This window comes from Gigantopelta aegis, chromosome 3, assembly GCF_016097555.1.
Source record: "Gigantopelta aegis isolate Gae_Host chromosome 3, Gae_host_genome, whole genome shotgun sequence".
In the NCBI taxonomy this organism is placed as follows: domain Eukaryota; kingdom Metazoa; phylum Mollusca; class Gastropoda; order Neomphalida; family Peltospiridae; genus Gigantopelta; species Gigantopelta aegis.
This window is the reverse complement of record NC_054701.1, coordinates 2983268-3005191: the sequence shown is the minus strand read 5'-3', so window position 1 is coordinate 3005191 and position 21924 is coordinate 2983268. Positions and strand designations below refer to the sequence as shown.

At 36.6% G+C, this 21924-nt stretch overlaps 1 protein-coding gene and 1 long non-coding RNA gene across 2 annotated transcripts in view; both read right to left on the bottom strand.

Moving 5' to 3' along the window:
* The window catches only part of LOC121367395 (E3 ubiquitin-protein ligase Hakai-like), a 39368-nt gene continuing 17444 nt past the window's right edge, over window positions 1-21924 (bottom strand). The window contains exons 3-6 of the mRNA XM_041491549.1: window positions 21706-21830; window positions 15192-15278; window positions 9594-9655; window positions 1-3564 (exon numbers count right to left, since the gene is read on the bottom strand). Of these exons, the coding sequence (XP_041347483.1) occupies window positions 2319-3564; window positions 9594-9655; window positions 15192-15278; window positions 21706-21830 (1520 nt within the window). The 3' untranslated portion in view covers window positions 1-2318. The remainder of the gene's footprint in view (window positions 3565-9593; window positions 9656-15191; window positions 15279-21705; window positions 21831-21924) is intronic.
* On the bottom strand, window positions 3606-7449 carry LOC121367396. The gene is made up of 3 exons (XR_005957376.1): window positions 7372-7449; window positions 5094-5241; window positions 3606-5038 (listed from the first exon to the last, which is right to left on the bottom strand). It is a non-coding gene; the product is annotated as an uncharacterized LOC121367396 (long non-coding RNA).

Sequence of the window (21924 nt, the reverse complement as noted above, 5' to 3'; positions counted from 1 at the left end):
AACATCAAACAATTTTTATTGGTCTTTCACAAAGATTTGAATATGCAACTGCAAATTCAACATTCTAATGCAATATCAAAATACTGCAGTTTAATTATTCATAAAATATGTGGATGATGGCAATAATATTCTCAAGCAATTTTACTTGATATACCCGTACACTACATGATACATTTAGCAGACGTTCACAATATCAACATTTAATAAAAAATAAACACAGCATGCTAGGAGTGATAGAATTAATGCCAAAGTATGCTTTTTTTTCTTCTTTTTTAAATCCATACAAAACTTGACATACACACCCAAAATAACCCTAGCAAAATCAACATTTTGAAAGCATTTTTAAGAAAGAGGAAGATGGACGTAAAAAAATAAAAATAAAATGTTGATAACTGTAAGAGTTCTCTAACTGTATTTTGTAGTGTTGGTGTACCCATCATAACACCATGTGCCCAAGACTGGGGACTTCAGGTCACACTAAAGAAAAATGTACTACACCATCAAGTCAATCAACTCATTTTTGTTTTAATATTTATTTTAGTAATGTTATGATTTGCCTAAAAAAATCAATGCCAATGAAAAGAATAAAAGAAATACATCACAATATGTAATAATAATCACAGCAAGGTCTCCCAATTCCTATCAGATGAGACATTATTAAGTGCACAGTGTAACATTTAAAACTGTCAAAACGTTTAACAAAAGCCACCCAAGGAGTCTACCAAAAAAAAAGAAGAAAAAAAAAGGTGTTATATGCAGATAACCTTCATACAAATATAAAACATACCCCTTATACAGAGGTGCCCTTTACAACAAGCTTGCCTTGAAATGTTTCTCATAAAATATATATTTTAACACCTACTTCAATATTTTAACAAGTTGTTTTAATGAATACCCAGCAAACAATAGTTACTATTTTAAAATATTTGTTGTTTGTTTACTCCAACAAATGTGACTTAAATATCAGCTGTGTTTTTACCTCATATTTGAAACTTACAACAAAACCGTCTCCCCCAGCAAACCCAATAAAGATATTATAAATTCAACTAATCAGTGGTATAGCGTTGGCGATAAATTTAATTATATGAAAGAGTTCCCCTTGCAATCAAACTTATTTGTTTGCAGTTCAGAACAAAACAAACTTGACTGTTATATTAGATAATTTTGAATAGGGGGAGGTGTAGGGAACAGCAAATCCCATAATTATGATGAACAGAAATGATTCCCGTACATAGAACCACAAAATGACAAATCATGTAGTTGTAAGACCTGTTGCTTCCCAATTTGGAGCCCTTTAAGTACAGAACGATGCCATACGGTCTATTCTTTTACCAAGTCAGCAAGTAAAGATGGTATTTCAGCTTTAAATAAGAAGTGTGCTCACAGTTTTATGTTCTGCTATACAAAATAGTGACGAGACACAACAAACTTTCAATTTTGGAAATCACAAATCAAATTAATGACCAGTTACTTAGGCAATAAGTTTCAAATAAAAGAGAATCTGCAGTATCAGTTTGATGCAACAACTTGACAGCAGTATGTTAATACTAGTAGCATAGTTGTTTTTCTACTCTCCAGATACATACAGAATACTACACTCATTATCGACACATATCATTTTGACAAAACAAGCTAACTTTCCCAGTATCTGAGTAAGGTGAGATAAAAGGAAAGTTACTAGAGTTTCATAAAATTTATATCTTAACGAAAAAGGTGGGATATTTTATTTATTACCCACCTTCAAAGAATGTAATATCTATCAGAAAATCCATAAATTTCAGCATTTTGGACATTTATGTATCAGCATTTTATACAGGAGCAGAATGGTATCGGAAACCTCTGCTCTAAAATATAACCCAGGGTCGCCATTTGTAAAATTGTTATACTAATGTAAAAGTGCCACTAAAAACAGAGAAACTGACAGGACTAAAAATACTTAATTTGTCGATCTGTAATCCAAATAATAACAGTGTAAATTACCAATTTACTGAACAATTTTACACTTTGGAGCAAGCTAGTAACAGCGAGTGTGTTTCCTGCACATATCCAAACAATACAATTAAATAATAAGTGTGTAAATTAAAACTTTCTCCCACTTTAGCGAGACTGTGTGTATGTGTGCGTGCATGTGTTCATTACACATATTATCTAACATCTATATTACACTGGTGGTCTTTATGGTATTATTGCGACACAGCTATACATTCACCAGGTGGGTAATAAAAATAAAAGTAACATAATTCAATAATACAAACAATTTATATTGGCACCAATATACATATTGATCTGTGAAGCACATCTTTGTATAAAATATTATCTTAATAGTATTGACCAAAAGGACCAGAGTCTCCTTGGGGTCGCTGAGGGGGAGGGTGTTGCATAGGACCCCCTCCTCCTGACACGGGGGGTGGACCCCGTGCTTGGGGACCAGTCCAGTGCATCCTGGGACTGCCAGGCTGATTAAACGGGGGTCCAAGACCATCGTCGAAGTGTCCGTGGGGGCTGGAAAACCTTGGAGGGGCTTGCGACTGCTGCCTGGGCCCCTGGGGCCCTGGAATACCCACCAGTATGGGTGGACCAGCAAGATGTCCCGTGGGGGCATTAGACATGGACGTGAGGACCGCACCTGGGATCTGGTGGGGAATGGACCCCGGGGGGGCTCGAGAAACAGGGACCTGGTGCTGTGGGTGTCCTAGAGTCAGGGGCATTGTCGAGGAGGAGAACATCGTCGGACCCTGGCTGATCGGCTGTCCGTATGAGGATGGAGGAACCTGCTGGTGCATGGCAGCGGCTGCCATCGTCGACGGTGGAAACGGCTGTCTGATAGGGGGTATGTGGGTGGGGGGCAGGCCTGGCGGTGGTACCTGTCCGAACCCGGCTGGCGGGATAGTGTTAGCCAGGTGTCCCGAGTACACACTGCCGGGGACATAGTTTGTTTGGTACTTCTCCATGCTGGAGCCCTCCTGTATCGGAACCGTTATCAGATTCGTTCTGCTGCCTGCCATCACGGGGATGGAAGAAGTCTGATAACTCTCTATGGTAGTCATGACGCCCGGCAGACCCTGCGGCAGGGACACCTGGAGGGTCTGGGGGGGTGGCTGGTGCATCTGCGGGTGAGACACGGCCATCTGCTGGACGAGGCCCGGCTGCACGGCCACGTGAGTCTGGACGAGCGGGTTTCCGTCGAGGGGTCGGAACACTCCCTGCTCCACCACCTGTCTCTGCGGGATGTTGGATGCGGCCTGCTGGATCTCCATGGGTTGGTGGTTGGGGGGGATCGCCGTGTGATGGGGGGCCGAGCTCACTGGCTGTTGGCCTGCTGACGTCATCGTGGGGTGACCCGTCGAGATGAATGGGGCGTGATGGTGCGACGACTTCTCACTCGATGAAGACTTGGCAGGCTCTGATTTCTTGAGGTGGCGATGACTTATGTGAGAATCTAAGTCTCTCTGTGACAGGTAGGTCCGTCGGCAACCCGCGGCCGTGTGTTTCGGAGCGCCGTACGTACAGATAAACACAGTTCCCAGAGCCGACTGTTCGATACGCTGGACTGGGTCTTCACACCTAGGAAAATCCAGTCATATTACTCACAAATCATCAATACATTTTGACAAGTAATTTTATCCGTAAATCATAAATCCAGTGATGTAATACCCATTTAAAAATAAAAGCAAAAATTAAATTCAAAAATGGAAACCAATTACACTACACCTAAATAAACATAATTTTACATTGTTAAATTTAGTTTATGCAACACACCAAAGTCAGTTTATTAACTGATATCAATGTAGATTCTTGCATTTCAGTTCCTGCATCAGAAACTTAATGAAATTAAAGAGAGTTAAGCTGCTTTTTGATGAACACAGCATGAATAAAGTGGAATGCAGTACAAATACAAATACTTGCATAAAGCTTCACTGCATTATTTTTAGCAGAGAGAGAACCTTTCTATATATGAATAAAACCATAGTGCTCAGTGTGAGAGATACTGTGCCGGTTATGTCTGTTCTGAGCAGGATGTCAGTATTGTCATGGCAGCCGATCATCCCCATGACGGCTATCACTGGCATCATCAATAAACATGGCTGTCTCTTATCATTTGTACAAATTATTCTAATATTTCTACATTCAACATTTTTCCTGTGGCACGGCTGGACATAAGAATGTGGCTATATGTGGACGCTGTTACTGAAAAGTGTTTTCTCTTAACAGCCGTTTTATGTGATACAGGCTACATACCGCAATGGTATTTATTCCATCCACTATGGATTGCTAACTGGATAGATGAACTATTCCGCTTACACGTAAACAGACAAGTGAAAACAGCCTAGAACGACCAAACACCTCTAATGCATTCAGGTAAAAACAGCCAAAGGCCATAAAATAAATCCTAGTTCATCCCACCTGCCCCAAGAGTAAAAGCCTGCCCCCGTTTTTCTTATTAGCAAAACTAAAATAATAATAACCACTGTCCTTAAACAATATATGATGCTTAATGAGTGATAGTTCAAATGTTCTGTAAATAAAAAAGAGAAAATAAAATTTCATCAACTGGATGAAAATGTAGCATTTATTTTACTATGGCTTCATCATTTAACCTACATTCTCCAATATTGTGTTTATTTACAATATCCCATCTGCATTATTTTACTATGGCTTCATCATTTAACCTGCATTCTCCAATATTGTTTGTTTATTTACAATATCCCATCTGCATTATTTTACTATGGCTTCATCATTTAACCTACATTCTCCAATATTGTGTTTATTTACAATATCCCATCTGCATTATTTTACTATGGCTTCATCATTTAACCTGCATTCTCCAATATTGTTTGTTTATTTACAATATCCCATCTGCATTATTTTACTATGGCTTCATCATTTAACCTGCATTCTCCAATATTGTTTGTTTATTTACAATATCCCATCTGCATTATTTTACTATGGCTTCATCATTTAACCTGCATTCTCCAATATTGTTTGTTTATTTACAATATCCCATCTGCATTATTTTACTATGGCTTCATCATTTAACCTACATTCTCCAATATTGTTTGTTTATTTACAATATCCCATCTTCATCATTTAACCTGCATTCTCCAATATTGTTTGTTTATTTACAATATCCCATCTGCATTATTTTACTATGGCTTCATCATTTAACCTGCATTCTCCAATATTGTTTGTTTATTTACAATATCCCATCTGCATTATTTTACTATGGCTTCATCATTTAACCTGCATTCTCCAATATTGTTTGTTTATTTACAATATCCCATCTTCATCATTTAACCTGCATTCTCCAATATTGTTTGTTTATTTACAATATACCATCTGCATTATTTTACTATGGCTTCATCATTTAACCTGCATTCTCCAATATTGTTTGTTTATTTACAATATCCCATCTGCATTATTTTACTATGGCTTCATCATTTAACCTGCATTCTCCAATATTGTTTGTTTATTTACAATATCCCATCTGCATTATTTTACTATGGCTTCATCATTTAACCTGCATTCTCCAATATTGTTTGTTTATTTACAATATCCCATCTGCATTATTTTACTATGGCTTCATCATTTAACCTGCATTCTCCAATATTGTTTGTTTATTTACAATATCCCATCTGCATTATTTTACTATGGCTTCATCATTTAACCTGCATTCTCCAATATTGTTTGTTTATTTACAATATCCCATCTGCATTATCTTACTATGGCTTCATCATTTAACCTGCATTCTCCAATATTGTTTGTTTATTTACAATATCCCATCTGCATTATTTTACTATGGCTTCATCATTTAACCTGCATTCTCCAATATTGTTTGTTTATTTACAATATCCCATCTGCATTATTTTACTATGGCTTCATCATTTAACCTGCATTCTCCAATATTGTTTGTTTATTTACAATATCCCATCATCTGCATTATTTTACTATGGCTTCATCATTTAACCTGCATTCTCCAATATTGTTTGTTTATTTACAATATCCCATCTGCATTATTTTACTATGGCTTCATCATTTAACCTGCATTCTCCAATATTGTTTGTTTATTTACAATATCCCATCTGCATTATTTTACTATGGCTTCATCATTTAACCTGCATTCTCCAATATTGTTTGTTTATTTACAATATCCCATCTGCATTATTTTACTATGGCTTCATCATTTAACCTGCATTCTCCAATATTGTTTGTTTATTTACAATATCCCATCTGCATTATTTTACTATGGCTTCATCATTTAACCTGCATTCTCCAATATTGTTTGTTTATTTACAATATCCCATCTGCATTATTTTACTATGGCTTCATCATTTAACCTGCATTCTCCAATATTGTTTGTTTATTTACAATATCCCATCTGCATTATTTTACTATGGCTTCATCATTTAACCTGCATTCTCCAATATTGTTTGTTTATTTACAATATCCCATCTGCATTATTTTACTATGGCTTCATCATTTAACCTGCATTCTCCAATATTGTTTGTTTATTTACAATATCCCATCTGCATTATTTTACTATGGCTTCATCATTTAACCTACATTCTCCAATATTGTTTGTTTATTTACAATATCCCATCTGCATTATTTTACTATGGCTTCATCATTTAACCTACATTCTCCAATATTGTGTTTATTTACAATATCCCATCTGCATTATTTTACTATGGCTTCATCATTTAACCTACATTCTCCAATATTGTTTGTTTATTTACAATATCCCATCTGCATTATTTTACTATGGCTTCATCATTTAACCTGCATTCTCCAATTTTATATGTTTGTTTATTTACAATATCCCATCTGCATTATTTTACTATGGCTTCATCATTTAACCTGCATTCTCCAATATTGTTTGTTTATTTACAATATCCCATCTGCATTATTTTACTATGGCTTCATCATTTAACCTGCATTCTCCAATATTGTTTGTTTATTTACAATATCCCATCTGCATTATTTTACTATGGCTTCATCATTTAACCTGCATTCTCCAATATTGTTTGTTTATTTACAATATCCCATCTGCATTATTTTACTATGGCTTCATCATTTAACCTGCATTCTCCAATATTGTTTGTTTATTTACAATATCCCATCTGCATTATTTTACTATGGCTTCATCATTTAACCTGCATTCTCCAATATTGTTTGTTTATTTACAATATCCCATCTGCATTATTTTACTATGGCTTCATCATTTAACCTGCATTCTCCAATATTGTTTGTTTATTTACAATATCCCATCTGCATTATTTTACTATGGCTTCATCATTTAACCTGCATTCTCCAATATTGTGTTTATTTACAATATCCCATCTGCATTATTTTACTATGGCTTCATCATTTAACCTGCATTCTCCAATATTGTTTGTTTATTTACAATATCCCATCTGCATTATTTTACTATGGCTTCATCATTTAACCTGCATTCTCCAATATTGTGTTTATTTACAATATCCCATCTGCATTATTTTACATGGCTTCATCATTTAACCTGCATTCTCCAATATGTTTGTTTATTTACAATATCCCATCTGCATTATTTTACTATGGCTTCATCATTTAACCTGCATTCTCCAATATTGTTTGTTTATTTACAATATCCCATCTGCATTATTTTACTATGGCTTCATCATTTAACCTGCATTCTCCAATATTGTTTGTTTATTTACAATATCCCATCTTCATCATTTAACCTGCATTCTCCAATATTGTTTGTTTATTTACAATATCCCATCTGCATTATTTTACTATGGCTTCATCATTTAACCTGCATTCTCCAATATTGTTTGTTTATTTACAATATCCCATCTGCATTATTTTACTATGGCTTCATCATTTAACCTGCATTCTCCAATATTGTTTGTTTATTTACAATATCCCATCTGCATTATTTTACTATGGCTTCATCATTTAACCTGCATTCTCCAATATTGTTTGTTTATTTACAATATCCCATCTGCAATATTTTACTTCTTATAATGCAGTATTCTCGCTGCTCCATTTAAGCAGGGCAGCCTGTCCCGCTATTGCATTTTGCCGCCCTCCTTTTACGTTCTCCGCCCTTCTTTATTTTTCCTGCGCCCCTCTTTATTTTCCAGCACCATACTATATTTTCCAGCACCTATCTCCGCTATTTCCAAATGCCAATTTTTTTCCACACATAAAACCCACACCAACAACAATGGTCAGTCTGCACACTGGAAATCAAAGGAAACAAGCCACGTTGTGTATGAAAAAGCAATTGACGAAACATTTATGACCGTACTGTACAATGTAATTTAACAGTATTTTTAACAGCCTCTATTTTGTCCCATACCTGTAACCATTTGTATGTTTAATACAAACAAGAAAAGTTATATTTTGTCCTCAACTGCAAATATAATTGGTTGTAACTGATGATTTTTACTTTCTGTCATTTCCATCATTCTGTTTATTCAGCAGTTTTTTATAAAATATTATAAACTTTTCATTTTGGGGGGATATCACCGCTTATAAAAACAACGGAAGTGGTAGTGTTTATCATTAAAATAATTTATATTGGGTGCCAAATAATATATACACATATTTTATCACAGCGATCGATTCATTCGATGAAGATGGAAATAAAATGTATCCGACATTAGGGGATCACTTTACAAACATCTTTATTGTTTTTCGTATATCTTGAAATCTTTATTAAAAATAATAATATTAAAACTTTCATTGGCTCGACCGGCCTCGATGGCGTCGTGGTAAGGCCATCGGTCAACAGATTGGTAGGTACTGGGTTCAGATCCCAGTCGAGGCATGGGATTTTTAATCCAGATACCGACTCCAAACCCTGAGTGAGTGCTCCGCAAGGCTCAATGGGTAGGTGTAAACCACTTGCACCAACCAGTGATCCATAACTGGTTCAACAAAGGCCATGGTTTGTGCTATCCTGCCTGTGGGAAACTCAAATAAAAGATCCCTTGCTGCTAGTCGGAAAGAGTAGCCCATGAAGTGGTGACAGCGGGTTTCCTCTCAAAATCTGTGTGGTCCTTAACCATATGTCTGACACCATATAACCATAAATAAAAATGTGTTGAGTGCGACATTAAATAAAACATTTCTTTCTTTCTTTCATCGGCTCAGCAAAACCTGAACTGCCCGTGAATGTCAGACCGATAACATCTCCGGTTCAATTAAAAGATGAGTCGGCTTGTATTTCGTATAAACATTTTTGTAGGCCAAATAAGAAGTATGTTTTTCCACAAAATCTACCAACACACAACAATATGGTAACCGAGCTCTCTCCCCCCCCCCCCCCCCCCTTTTTTTTCGTTGTTGTTGGGTTTTTAATTTTTTTGGTTTGTTTTCCTTTTTTTTGAAGGGTGTGGTGCCGCCCTCCTTTAATTTTCACCTAGCGAGAACACTGCAATGTATTAATTTGCTAATGTAAGGCAGCTGACCATATATATGCTGACAGCAAAACATACACATATTTATTAAACATAGTTTTCTGCATTACGAAATAAGGTATACAGCATTAAACAGAATTAAAGAATGGTTTGTCATTTCATTTTGATTTCACACACAAACTAACTAACCTTGTACACTTTTTTTCAGTTTTTCTTGCACAATCAAAACAGAATACATGCTTGCATGGAATCTAAAAGTAGATGATGAGAATAAGGGCATTATTTTAGGTTTTATTATACACTAGGTGATACACAAATACTCAAACAGCTGAATCTTACAAGCAAGGCAAGAATATTTCATTATACACTAGGTGATACACAAATACTCAAACATCTGTAATCTTACAAGCAAGGCAAGAATATTTCATTATACACTAGGGGATCAAATACTCAAACATCTGTAATGTTACAGGCAAGGCAGGAATATTAAAACAATCCTAAGTTATTGGTATTACAGTACTCAAAGTAGTGCCACCAAAACAAAGTAACAAAGTGATAAATACAGCAAACTGGCATCCTTATAATCTGAACAAGTATTCTGAGAGTACTGCTAAAACAACACATGTCCCCTACAATACTTGTCCCCTGCAACACATGTCCCCTACAATACTTGTCCCCTGCAACACATGTCCCCTACAATACATGTCCCCTGCAACACGTCCCCTACAATACATGTCACCTGCAACACATGTCCCCTACAATACTTGTCCCCTGCAACACATGTCCCCTACAATACTTGTCCCCTGCAACACATGTCCCCTACAATACTTGTCCCCTGCAACACATGTCCCCTACAATACTTGTCCCCTGCAACACATGTCCCCTGCAACACGTCCCCTGCAACACATGTCCCCTGCAACACATGTCCCCTGCAATACTTGTCCCCTGCAACACATGTCCCCTGCAACACATGTCCCCTACAATACATGTCCCCTGCAACACGTCCCCTACAATACATGTCCCCTGCAACACATGTCCCCTACAATACTTGTCCCCTGCAACACATGTCCCCTACAACACATGTCCCCTACAATACATGTCCCCTGCAACACGTCCCCTACAATACATGTCACCTACTGCGTCCAACAAAAGTTTAGGTCAATATCTCAAGGCAGTGAGAAAAAAATATCTGTAAAACAATTTTTCATATCTTTTAAGTTCAAAGGCCATAACTCTGTCAAAAATAGGTAAATTGCCATGAAAGGCACTTATCTGTAACAGTATATGATAAAGCTATACACAAAATTTCAGCTCAATATATCAAGGCTTTGTGAAAAAACCCATCCAGAAAACTATATGTGGGACAGACGGATGGACCCACAAACATCCAGAAAACTGTATGTGGGACAGACGGATGGACCCACAAACATCCAGAAAACTGTATGTGGGACAGACGGATGGACCCACAAACATCCAGAAAACTGTATGTGGGACAGACGGATGGACCCACAAACATCCAGAAAACTGTATGTGGGACAGACGGATGGACCCACAAACATCCAGAAAACTGTATGTGGGACAGACGGATGGACCCACAAACATCCAGAAAACTGTATGTGGGACAGACGGATGGACCCACAAACATCCAGAAAACTGTATGTGGGACAGACGGATGGACCCACAAACATCCAGAAAACTGTATGTGGGACAGACGGATGGACCCACAAACATCCAGAAAACTGTATGTGGGACAGACGGATGGACCCACAAACAGGATGGAGATGAAACCTATAGCAAGGAACTTTATTCATTCATTTTAACTTAGTTTTGTGCTTATATCCAATCAAGGTTCAAGCACGCTGTCCTGGGCACACCCCTCAGCTATGTGGGCTGTCTGTCCAGGACAGTGTGTTAGTGAGACAGAAGAGAGTGTAGTGGCCTTACACCTACCCATTGAGCCCACAAGAACTCGCTCTGGGTTAGAGCCGGTACCAGGCTGCGAACCATGTACCTACCAGCCTGTAGTCCGATGGCTTAACCACTGCGCAACCGAGGCCGGTTAGCAGGGAACATTTTGTTTTCAAAACCTTAATTAGCGCTATTTCTAGTGATTTGAAAATTGATTGGCAATTACTGTTTAATTTGTTAAAATTGTGTAGTGACCTGTGAAAGTTGTGTAGTGAATCGTGACGCGATACTGAACAAACTGTTCGGACCAGTAGGAGACTAATAAACTGACACGATCACAAAGTCCTGGGCCCCGTTCTATGAAGCAATGTTAGCTCTAAAATACCTTTAGGTGCCTAAGGTAGCGACAGTAACGTTTTCCTACAATGGACAGCCCATCTTACTGAACAACCTTAGCTTACAATAACCTTAGGTTACTATTAATATTTACAACAGGTCTGCACCCATTGTAGCTCGAAGATCTTGATCTTAAATTAATGCTCAGGGGAAAAAAAAAGGCGAATGGAATGTGTTTTTCATGACAGAAGCATGAAGTTAAGACTCAATCAACGACAAGGAACTCAGGGCTAGCCCTGAGTTGCTATTTTTGTTTGCCAAAAAATTTGCCAATATTCAAATTCGTTCGCCAATCTAAATATATATTTGCCAGTAACATATTTGCATTTCAGTCAAAAGATTTTATTTTTAATCTCGTTCTTTATGATAATATAGTATATGCTAAAATGTATTTATTATTCAGTTTACGTCTGGTAATCTAACAATGAAATTCTGCTGATGTCTAGGGCTGGCTGTAGCCCAGTGGTAAAGCACTTGTATGATGTGCGGTCAGTCTAGGGTCGATCCACGTGGATGGGCTCATTGAAGTCAGTGCAACACGAGTGGTATAACACAAAAGAGACAATTTTACTTTTTGTATGCATCAGAGAATGATAAAAATTGTATGTTTCTCTGTAATTTGAAAGAAGCAAGTGAATTTTGATCCATTATATATGTTCCCAAAAAGATTCACCGGACTAAGATATACACTATACATATATTTTTGCACCAAAAGTGTGAAATGTAAGTACCGGTACATAATGTTCACATATTTAATAACCTAACAAGGTATATCATTCAGTATCTTTCGAAATGTGTGTGTAAAATCTGAGCTTTTGAAATATGTGTGCAAAATGCTAGAATAAATGAGGTCCAGAACAGGACCCAATGCCCTTTTGTTTTTATTACAATTTTTTTTAAATATGATAACACATCAAAATAATTTGAAAATGACAAAAGAAGTTTATAAATGTCCAATTATGGAGACGTTCAAGAATTACATAATGTAAGATCTGACTTTTTGTGTAACCCTGCCCACGTTATGTTTTGTAATGATGACAATAATCAACCCATAAAGTTCTTTAACACACTTCCTTCTTTCCCTGTCACTGGCATTAATTTTACCAACATTATAAATTTATAAACATTAGATTTTCTGTTCTTATTTTGGTTATCTTTTTTCTTTTCTGCTTTATATAAAGATAAAACTCAATAGTCCCACCAAAGACTGTGCTACCCCCTCCAGATATTGTTCCAATGCCATAGGCCTGTAGGCATGTATCTTTAATCTCTTTGGTAATAGATGTATTATTGTATATATAATAGAAAAATCATATTTTAAAGAAACAAAATGGCCAGACTGGCTGAATTTTTTTTTTTTTTTAAAGTGCGTAACTCTTGATCATACCCTACGCCATGACCTCATTTTGTAACTACCCTCCTAACTACCTGTATGATTTATAACTGAATACTATTCATAATTAGTATGGTGTCCAACTCAAGGTTATAGCCAGTCACCCAACATAAAGACAAAGGAAACGTCTTTATGTTATTGCTATCAAAACACTGGCATGCGACAGTCTTTCACAAGTGGGGAAAAAACCTTTTTCAGTTTCATGCCGGTTTCAAGTTTTGTATTTCTGTGCAAGGGGCGGAGGGATGTATCATGTTGGAGTTAGTATTATATCAGTAGATATAGCACAAATTAATTCTAATTTTGCCATTTAATATGTTTGAAATATAATCTGTCAACGTAGAAAGTTTTAACTAATAATAAGTGAGAAACAATATGTATTCCTCACCATTGTATGAACAATGCAACATAACGCTCATTCACACCGCAAGGCGGATCAACTGAACAAAACTGGTTGAACAAGTTTTGTTCTAAAAATCGAGATGGAAAAAAAATCTCTCACAAATTTTTTCGCCGAACCGAAAATTCTTTTGCAACTTTTGTATATTTTTTGCAATTGGCGACTTTGGCGAATGACAGTGCGAGCCCTGGAACTGATATCAAGGTATCGGATGCCTCGGCATGCTATTCTGCAACTGCTGCAAGTGTTTCAAGCGGTTTTAGAATCGACGGCCTCTTTCACCATTATGGTCGACGACAGTCACGTTTCACACCCTTGTTTTGGCTTCTTACACAATAAATATAACATATCTTACTGTAATTTCACTTCAAATCATATTTCGGAAATAGTACAAATTTTTTAATTACAAGATTTTCTGCAAACAGCAGTCAGTTGCATTAGTAATGTTCAAACAAGACTATATCAATAGCAATTTTGCATTGGGATTTTTCCAGTGTTATTAAAATGAAAACGTCATGCACTCAATTTATTGTTAAACTGTAAGAAGATGGCAAGTGACGAATATAACTTTTCTGTGGGCCGGGGCTAACCCTCCTACCCTTCCTCCACACCTCTGGGGTCTAATAAGATCATAGTAGATAATTTATTTATTTTTAGATCACCCCATCTAAAATTGCGTCAAATTAATTTCTTTTAAGTAATTTTAGAGTAAGTATATTTATGTTTAAGGACGCAGTCAAAATTTATTAACCTCCCCATTCATTATTTTATTTAATTTTGGTAGTAATTTTCTAAATTTCTAAATTGTCCCTATCTTTAGGTTTTTCCTGCCCCGAATCAGATCCCCAAACATATCGGAGGCCGGACTCGGGATAGGCGTGTTCAAAACCATAAAGGTATATGAGCATGTTAAAACCCTATCTAAGTCTAAGCAAGTGATGTCATTAGAATACTGACGTCATATAAATAAAAAATGAGCTATATCATTACAATGCTGCATCACATTAAAATAAAAACTAGTCTACTAACCTTGACCCCTGTCAAAACAGTTCCGAGAGCAGACAACGCAGTTTACTTTCAGTATGTTTTTATTTTTAATAATTTTAAACAAAACATTAAGTTTAAGATCAAGATGAAATATATATATAAAAAGTATTTTTTGTCAAATATATCATATTAAAACATTACCGTTGGATATGTTATATTTATTGTATACGAAGCCAAAACAAGGGTGTGAAGAATGACTGTTGGCGATCTAAGATTTAACCGTAGTTAAGATCGCGATTGTAGTAAGTTTGGGTTTACAATCGCTTCGTGAAACGGCTGTAAATTTTAAGGTCTGCTTCGTAAAACGGGGCCCTGGTCAGTGACAATAGTTTACGTCAAATCTGTCTAATTCAGCACACTAGAGACCACTGTATAATAACGTAAAGCAAGAGAAAAATCAATGACTTACGTTGATCTGTATAGACATTTTCTTTTAAACCTGGAACTATAAGACCAAATGTCTTTCAATTTAGGTCAGTTTGTTTACTTTATAGACAAGTTCCATATGACATAGACTGTTTTTAAATATCTGTAGTTACCAAATGTTAGATTATAATGTTCCAATATTTTGTTTTTACAGTGTTAAAAATGTTGGCACACAACACAAATGATATTGGTTTTTTCCAAGCACATATGCACTCACCAGTCGTCCATAGATTAGAATGGGCAAGGTACACCTTTCACAGCAGTGAATCAGAGGGTCGACAACTTTCTCACCGATTAGGTTCACCTGCAATATATAACAAATAGGATAAAACAGTGTCTTCAAAGAAAACATTAATCGATTTCCATATAATATTCCACTAAAATCAAAATATATTCCCTTCTACATTCAAACCCTTAATTTTCATTACAAAAGAAAAGAAAAAAGAAAAAAAGAGAAAAAAGAAGAAATCCTCAACTTTTTACCAAACTGATCATCAATCAACTAAAACAAACTCACTCAAATTGTCAGTTTATATATATTCAGCCACAATTATAACATACAACCTGTTCAAAGGGCTACAACTCTTAAATTTTTTAACCTGAAACATTTGGATACTAAATGTAGTAAAACTTAATCACATTTAAAACGTATGGCATAAGCAAGAACATTTTAAAACAAATTATGTAAGTACAATAACTACAAAATGTGTTCTTAGTTAAAATAGTGCCAAGACTTGTCTGATGTACATTCACTTGTTTAAATAGTGCCAAGACTTGTCTGATGTACATTCACTTGTTTAAATAGTGCCAAGACTTGTTTGATGTACATTCACTTGTTTAAATAGTGCCAAGACTTGTCTGATGTACATTCACTTGTTTAAATAGTGCCAAGACTTGTCTGATGTACATTCACTTGTTTAAATAGTGCCAAGACTTGTCTGATGTACTGCGACATTCACTTGTTTAAATAGTGCCAAGACTTGTCTGATGTACTGCGACATTCACTTGTTTAAATAGTGCCAAGACTTGTCTGATGTACATTCGCTTGTTTACAGTGTTTTAAACAGAAGACCTTGTGATCCCTGATGTACTGCGACATTCACTTGTTTAAATAGTGCCAAGACTTGTCTGATGTACTGCGACATTCACTTGTTTAAATAGTGCCAAGACCTGTCTGATGTACTGCGACATTCACTTGTTTAAATAGTGCCAAGACTTGTCTGATGTACTACGACATTCACTTGTTTAAATAGTGCCAAGACTTGTCTGATGTACTACGACATTCACTTGTTTAAAGTGTTTAAACACAAGACCGTGTGATCCCTGATGTACTACGACATTCATTTGTTTAAAGTGTTTTAAACAGAAGACTTTGTGATCCCTGATGTACTACGACATTCACTTGGTTAAAGTGTTTAAACACAAGACCTTGTGATCCCTGATGTACTGCGACATTCACTTGTTTAAAGTGTTTAAACACAAGACCTTGTGATCCCTGATGTACTGCGACATTCACTTGTTTAAAGTGTTTAAACACAAGACCGTGTGATCCCTGATGTACTGCGACATTCCCTTGTTTAAAGTGTTTAAACACAAGACCTTGTGATCCCTGATGTACTGCGACATTCCCTTGTTTAAAGTGTTTAAACACAAGACCTTGTGATCCCTGATGTACTGCAACATTCCCTCGTTTAAAGTGTTTAAACACAAGACCTTGTGATCCCTAATGTACTAAGACATTAAAGTGTTTAAACACAAGACCTTGTGATCCCTGATGTACTGCGACATTCCCTTGTTTAAAGTGTTTAAACACAAGACTGTGTGATCCCTGATGTACTGCGACATTCCCTTGTTTAAAGTGTTTAAACACAAGACCATGTTATCCCTGATGTACTGCGACATTCCCTCGTTTAAAGTGTTTAAACACAAGACCTTGTGATCCCTGATGTACTGCGACATTCCCTTGTTTAAAGTGTTTAAACAGAAGACCTTGTGATCCCTGATGTACTGCGACATTCACTTGTTTAAAGTGTTTAAACACAAGACCGTGTGATCCCTGATGTACTACGACATTCACTCGTTTAGTGTTTAAACACAATACTTTGTGATCCCTGATGTACTACGACATTCCCTCCTTTAAAGTGTTTAAACACAAGACCTTGTGATCCCTGATGTACTAAGACATTAAAGTGTTTAAACACAAGACCGTGTGATCCCTGATGTACTAAGACATTAAAGTGTTTAAACACAAGACCTTGTGATCCCTGATGTACTAAGACATTAAAGTGTTTAAACAGAAGACCTTGTGATCCCTGATGTACTATGACATTCACTTGTTAAAGTGTTTAAACAGAAGACCTTGTGATCCCTGATGTACTAAGACATTAAAGTGTTTAAACACAAGACCGTGTGATCCCTGATGTACTAAGACATTAAAGTGTTTAAACACAAGACCTTGTGATCCCTGATGTACTAAGACATTAAAGTGTTTAAACAGAAGACCTTGTGATCCGTGACGTACTACGACATTCACTTGTTAAAGTGTTTAAACACAAGACCTTGTGATCCCTGATGTACTTCGACATTCACTTGTTTAAAGTGTTTAAACACAAGACCTTGTGATACCTGATGTACTACGACATTAAAGTGTTTAAACACAAGACCGTGTGATCCCTGATGTACTACGACATTAAAGTGTTTAAACACAAGACCTTGTGATCCCTGATGTACTACGACATTCACTTGTTTAAAGTGTTTAAACACAAGACCGTGTGATACCTGATGTACTACGACATTAAAGTGTTTAAACACAAGACCGTGTGATCCCTGATGTACTACGACATTAAAGTGTTTAAACACAAGACCTTGTGATCCCTGATGCACTACAATATTCACTTGTTAAAGTGTTTAAACACAAGACCGTGTGATCCCTGATGTACTGCGACATTCCCTCGTTTAAAGTGTTTAAACACAAGACCTTGTGATCCCTGATGTACTGCGACATTCCCTTGTTTAAAGTGTTTAAACAGAAGACCTTGTGATCCCTGATGTACTGCGACATTCACTTGTTTAAAGTGTTTAAACACAAGACCTTGTGATCCCTGATGTACTGCGACATTCCCTTGTTTAAAGTGTTTAAACACAAGACCGTGTGATCCCTGATGTACTACGACATTCCCTCGTTTAGTGTTTAAACACAATACTTTGTGATCCCTGATGTACTACGACATTCCCTCCTTTAAAGTGTTTAAACACAAGACCTTGTGATCCCTGATGTACTAAGACATTAAAGTGTTTAAACACAAGACCGTGTGATCCCTGATGTACTAAGACATTAAAGTGTTTAAACACAAGACCTTGTGATCCCTGATGTACTAAGACATTAAAGTGTTTAAACAGAAGACCTTGTGATCCCTGATGTACTATGACATTCACTTGTTAAAGTGTTTAAACAGAAGACCTTGTGATCCCTGATGTACTAAGACATTAAAGTGTTTAAACACAAGACCGTGTGATCCCTGATGTACTAAGACATTAAAGTGTTTAAACACAAGACCTTGTGATCCCTGATGTACTAAGACATTAAAGTGTTTAAACAGAAGACCTTGTGATCCGTGACGTACTACGACATTCACTTGTTAAAGTGTTTAAACACAAGACCTTGTGATCCCTGATGTACTTCGACATTCACTTGTTTAAAGTGTTTAAACACAAGACCTTGTGATACCTGATGTACTACGACATTAAAGTGTTTAAACACAAGACCGTGTGATCCCTGATGTACTACGACATTAAAGTGTTTAAACACAAGACCTTGTGATCCCTGATGTACTACGACATTCACTTGTTTAAAGTGTTTAAACACAAGACCTTGTGATACCTGATGTACTACGACATTAAAGTGTTTAAACACAAGACCGTGTGATCCCTGATGTACTACGACATTAAAGTGTTTAAACACAAGACCTTGTGATCCCTGATGCACTACAATATTCACTTGTTAAAGTGTTTAAACACAAGACCGTGTGATCCCTGATGTACTAAGACATTCACTTGTTTAAAGTTAAACACAAGACCTTGTGATACCTGATGTACTACGACATTAAAGTGTTTAAACACAAGACCGTGTGATCCCTGATGTACTAAGACATTAAAGTGTTTAAACACAAGACCTTGTGATCCCTGATGTACTAAGACATTCATTTGTTTAAAGTGTTTAAACACAAGACCTTGTGATCCCTGATGTACTAAGACATTAAAGTGTTTAAACACAAGACCTTGTGATCCCTGATGTACTACGACATTCACTTGTTTAAAGTGTTTAAACACAAGACCTTGTGATACCTGATGTACTACGACATTAAAGTGTTTAAACACAAGACCGTGTGATCCCTGATGTACTACGACATTAAAGTGTTTAAACACAAGACCTTGTGATCCCTGATGTACTACGACATTCACTTGTTTAAAGTGTTTAAACACAAGACCTTGTGATACCTGATGTACTACGACATTAAAGTGTTTAAACACAAGACCGTGTGATCCCTGATGTACTACGACATTAAAGTGTTTAAACACAAGACCTTGTGATCCCTGATGCACTACAATATTCACTTGTTAAAGTGTTTAAACACAAGACCGTGTGATCCCTGATGTACTAAGACATTCACTTGTTTAAAGTTAAACACAAGACCTTGTGATACCTGATGTACTACGACATTAAAGTGTTTAAACACAAGACCGTGTGATCCCTGATGTACTACGACATTAAAGTGTTTAAACACAAGACCTTGTGATCCCTGATGTACTACAAGTGTTTCACTGATGTACTGTTAAAGTGTTTAAACACAAGACCTTGTGATCCCTGATGTACTAAGACATTCATTTGTTTAAAGTGTTTAAACACAAGACCTTGTGATCCCTGATGTACTAAGACATTAAAGTGTTTAAACACAAGACCGTGTGATCCCTGATGTACTACGACATTCACTTGTTTAAAGTGTTTAAACACAAGACCTTGTGATACCTGATGTACTACGACATTAAAGTGTTTAAACACAAGACCGTGTGATCCCTGATGTACTACGACATTAAAGTGTTTAAACACAAGACCTTGTGATCCCTGATGTACTACGACATTCACTTGTTTAAAGTGTTTAAACACAAGACCTTGTGATACCTGATGTACTACGACATTAAAGTGTTTAAACACAAGACCGTGTGATCCCTGATGTACTACGACATTAAAGTGTTTAAACACAAGACCTTGTGATCCCTGATGCACTACAATATTCACTTGTTAAAGTGTTTAAACACAAGACCGTGTGATCCCTGATGTACTAAGACATTCACTTGTTTAAAGTTAAACACAAGACCTTGTGATACCTGATGTACTACGACATTAAAGTGTTTAAACACAAGACCGTGTGATCCCTGATGTACTACGACATTAAAGTGTTTAAACACAAGACCTTGTGATCCCTGATGTACTACAATATTCACTTGTTAAAGTGTTTAAACACAAGACCTTGTGATCCCTGATGTACTAAGACATTAAAGTGTTTAAACACAAGATTCATTTAACCGTGTGACATGTACTAAGACATTCATTTGTTTAAAGTGTTTAAACACAAGACCTTGTGATCCCTGATGTACTAAGACATTAAAGTGTTTAAACACAAGACCTTGTGATCCGTGACGTACTACGACATTCACTTGTTAAAGTGTTTAAACACAAGACCTTGTGATCCCTGATGTACGACGACATTCACTTGTTTAAAGTGTTTAAACACAAGACCTTGTGATACCTGATGTACTACGACATTAAAGTGTTTAAACACAAGACCGTGTGATCCCTGATGTACTTCATTAAAGTGTTTAAACACAAGACCTGTTACAATCAGCTATCGATCCCTGAAAATTACCGCGACGTGCCGCCATTGTAGTCAAGTGAAAATACTTGCCGAAAACCATTTTTTAACTAAAAATTTCAAGGTATTTTCAATTGAAAAAATCAATACAAAAACCACCATTTTGAAAATAAATCTTTTTTCTTTAATTATATTTCCGTTTCTGGTGAGTGTCGTGTGCAAAACGGCGGGAAATATGAATTGGGGAATGCACTGTATACAGTGTACAGTATATCGACTGACGTGACGTCAGGCGAGATATCTCGCCTGCAGTAGTCAGAAGGTTAAACACAATACTTTGTGATCCCTGATGTACTACGACATTCACTTGTTTAAAGTGTTTAAACACAAGACCGTGTGATCCCTGATGTACTAAGACATTCACTTGTTTAAAGTGTTTAAACACAAGACCTTGTGATCCCTGATGTACTAAGACATTAAAGTGTTTAAACACAAGACCTTGTGATCCCTGATGTACTAAGACATTAAAGTGTTTAAACACAAGACCTTGTGATCCCTGATGTACTAAGACATTAAAGTGTTTAAACACAAGACCGTGTGATCCCTGATGTACTAAGACATTAAAGTGTTTAAACACAAGACCTTGTGATCCCAGATGTACTACGACATTCACTTGTTTAAAGTGTTTAAACACAAAACCGTGTGATCCCAGATGTACTACGACATTCACTTGGTTAAAGTGTTTAAACACAAGACCTTGTGATCCCTGATGTACTACGACATTCACTTGGTTAAAGTGTTTAAACACAAGACCTTGTGATCCCTGATGTACTAAGACATTAAAGTGTTTAAACACAAGACCTTGTGATCCCAGCGTAGTCGTTGGTTCTGGTGAACTGGTTCTGGAGGAAACGCAGTTTTGAAGATTGGGGGTGGTTCGGGGGGTGGTTCAGGGGGTGGTTCATCATTACTTTCCTCAGATTGTTCTGAAACAAAACACAAAACTTAACATTAATGTTGGCTACCACTAACATTCTGCATTTCAGTTACTGAAAAAATACATGTCTACCCAGGGAGCAT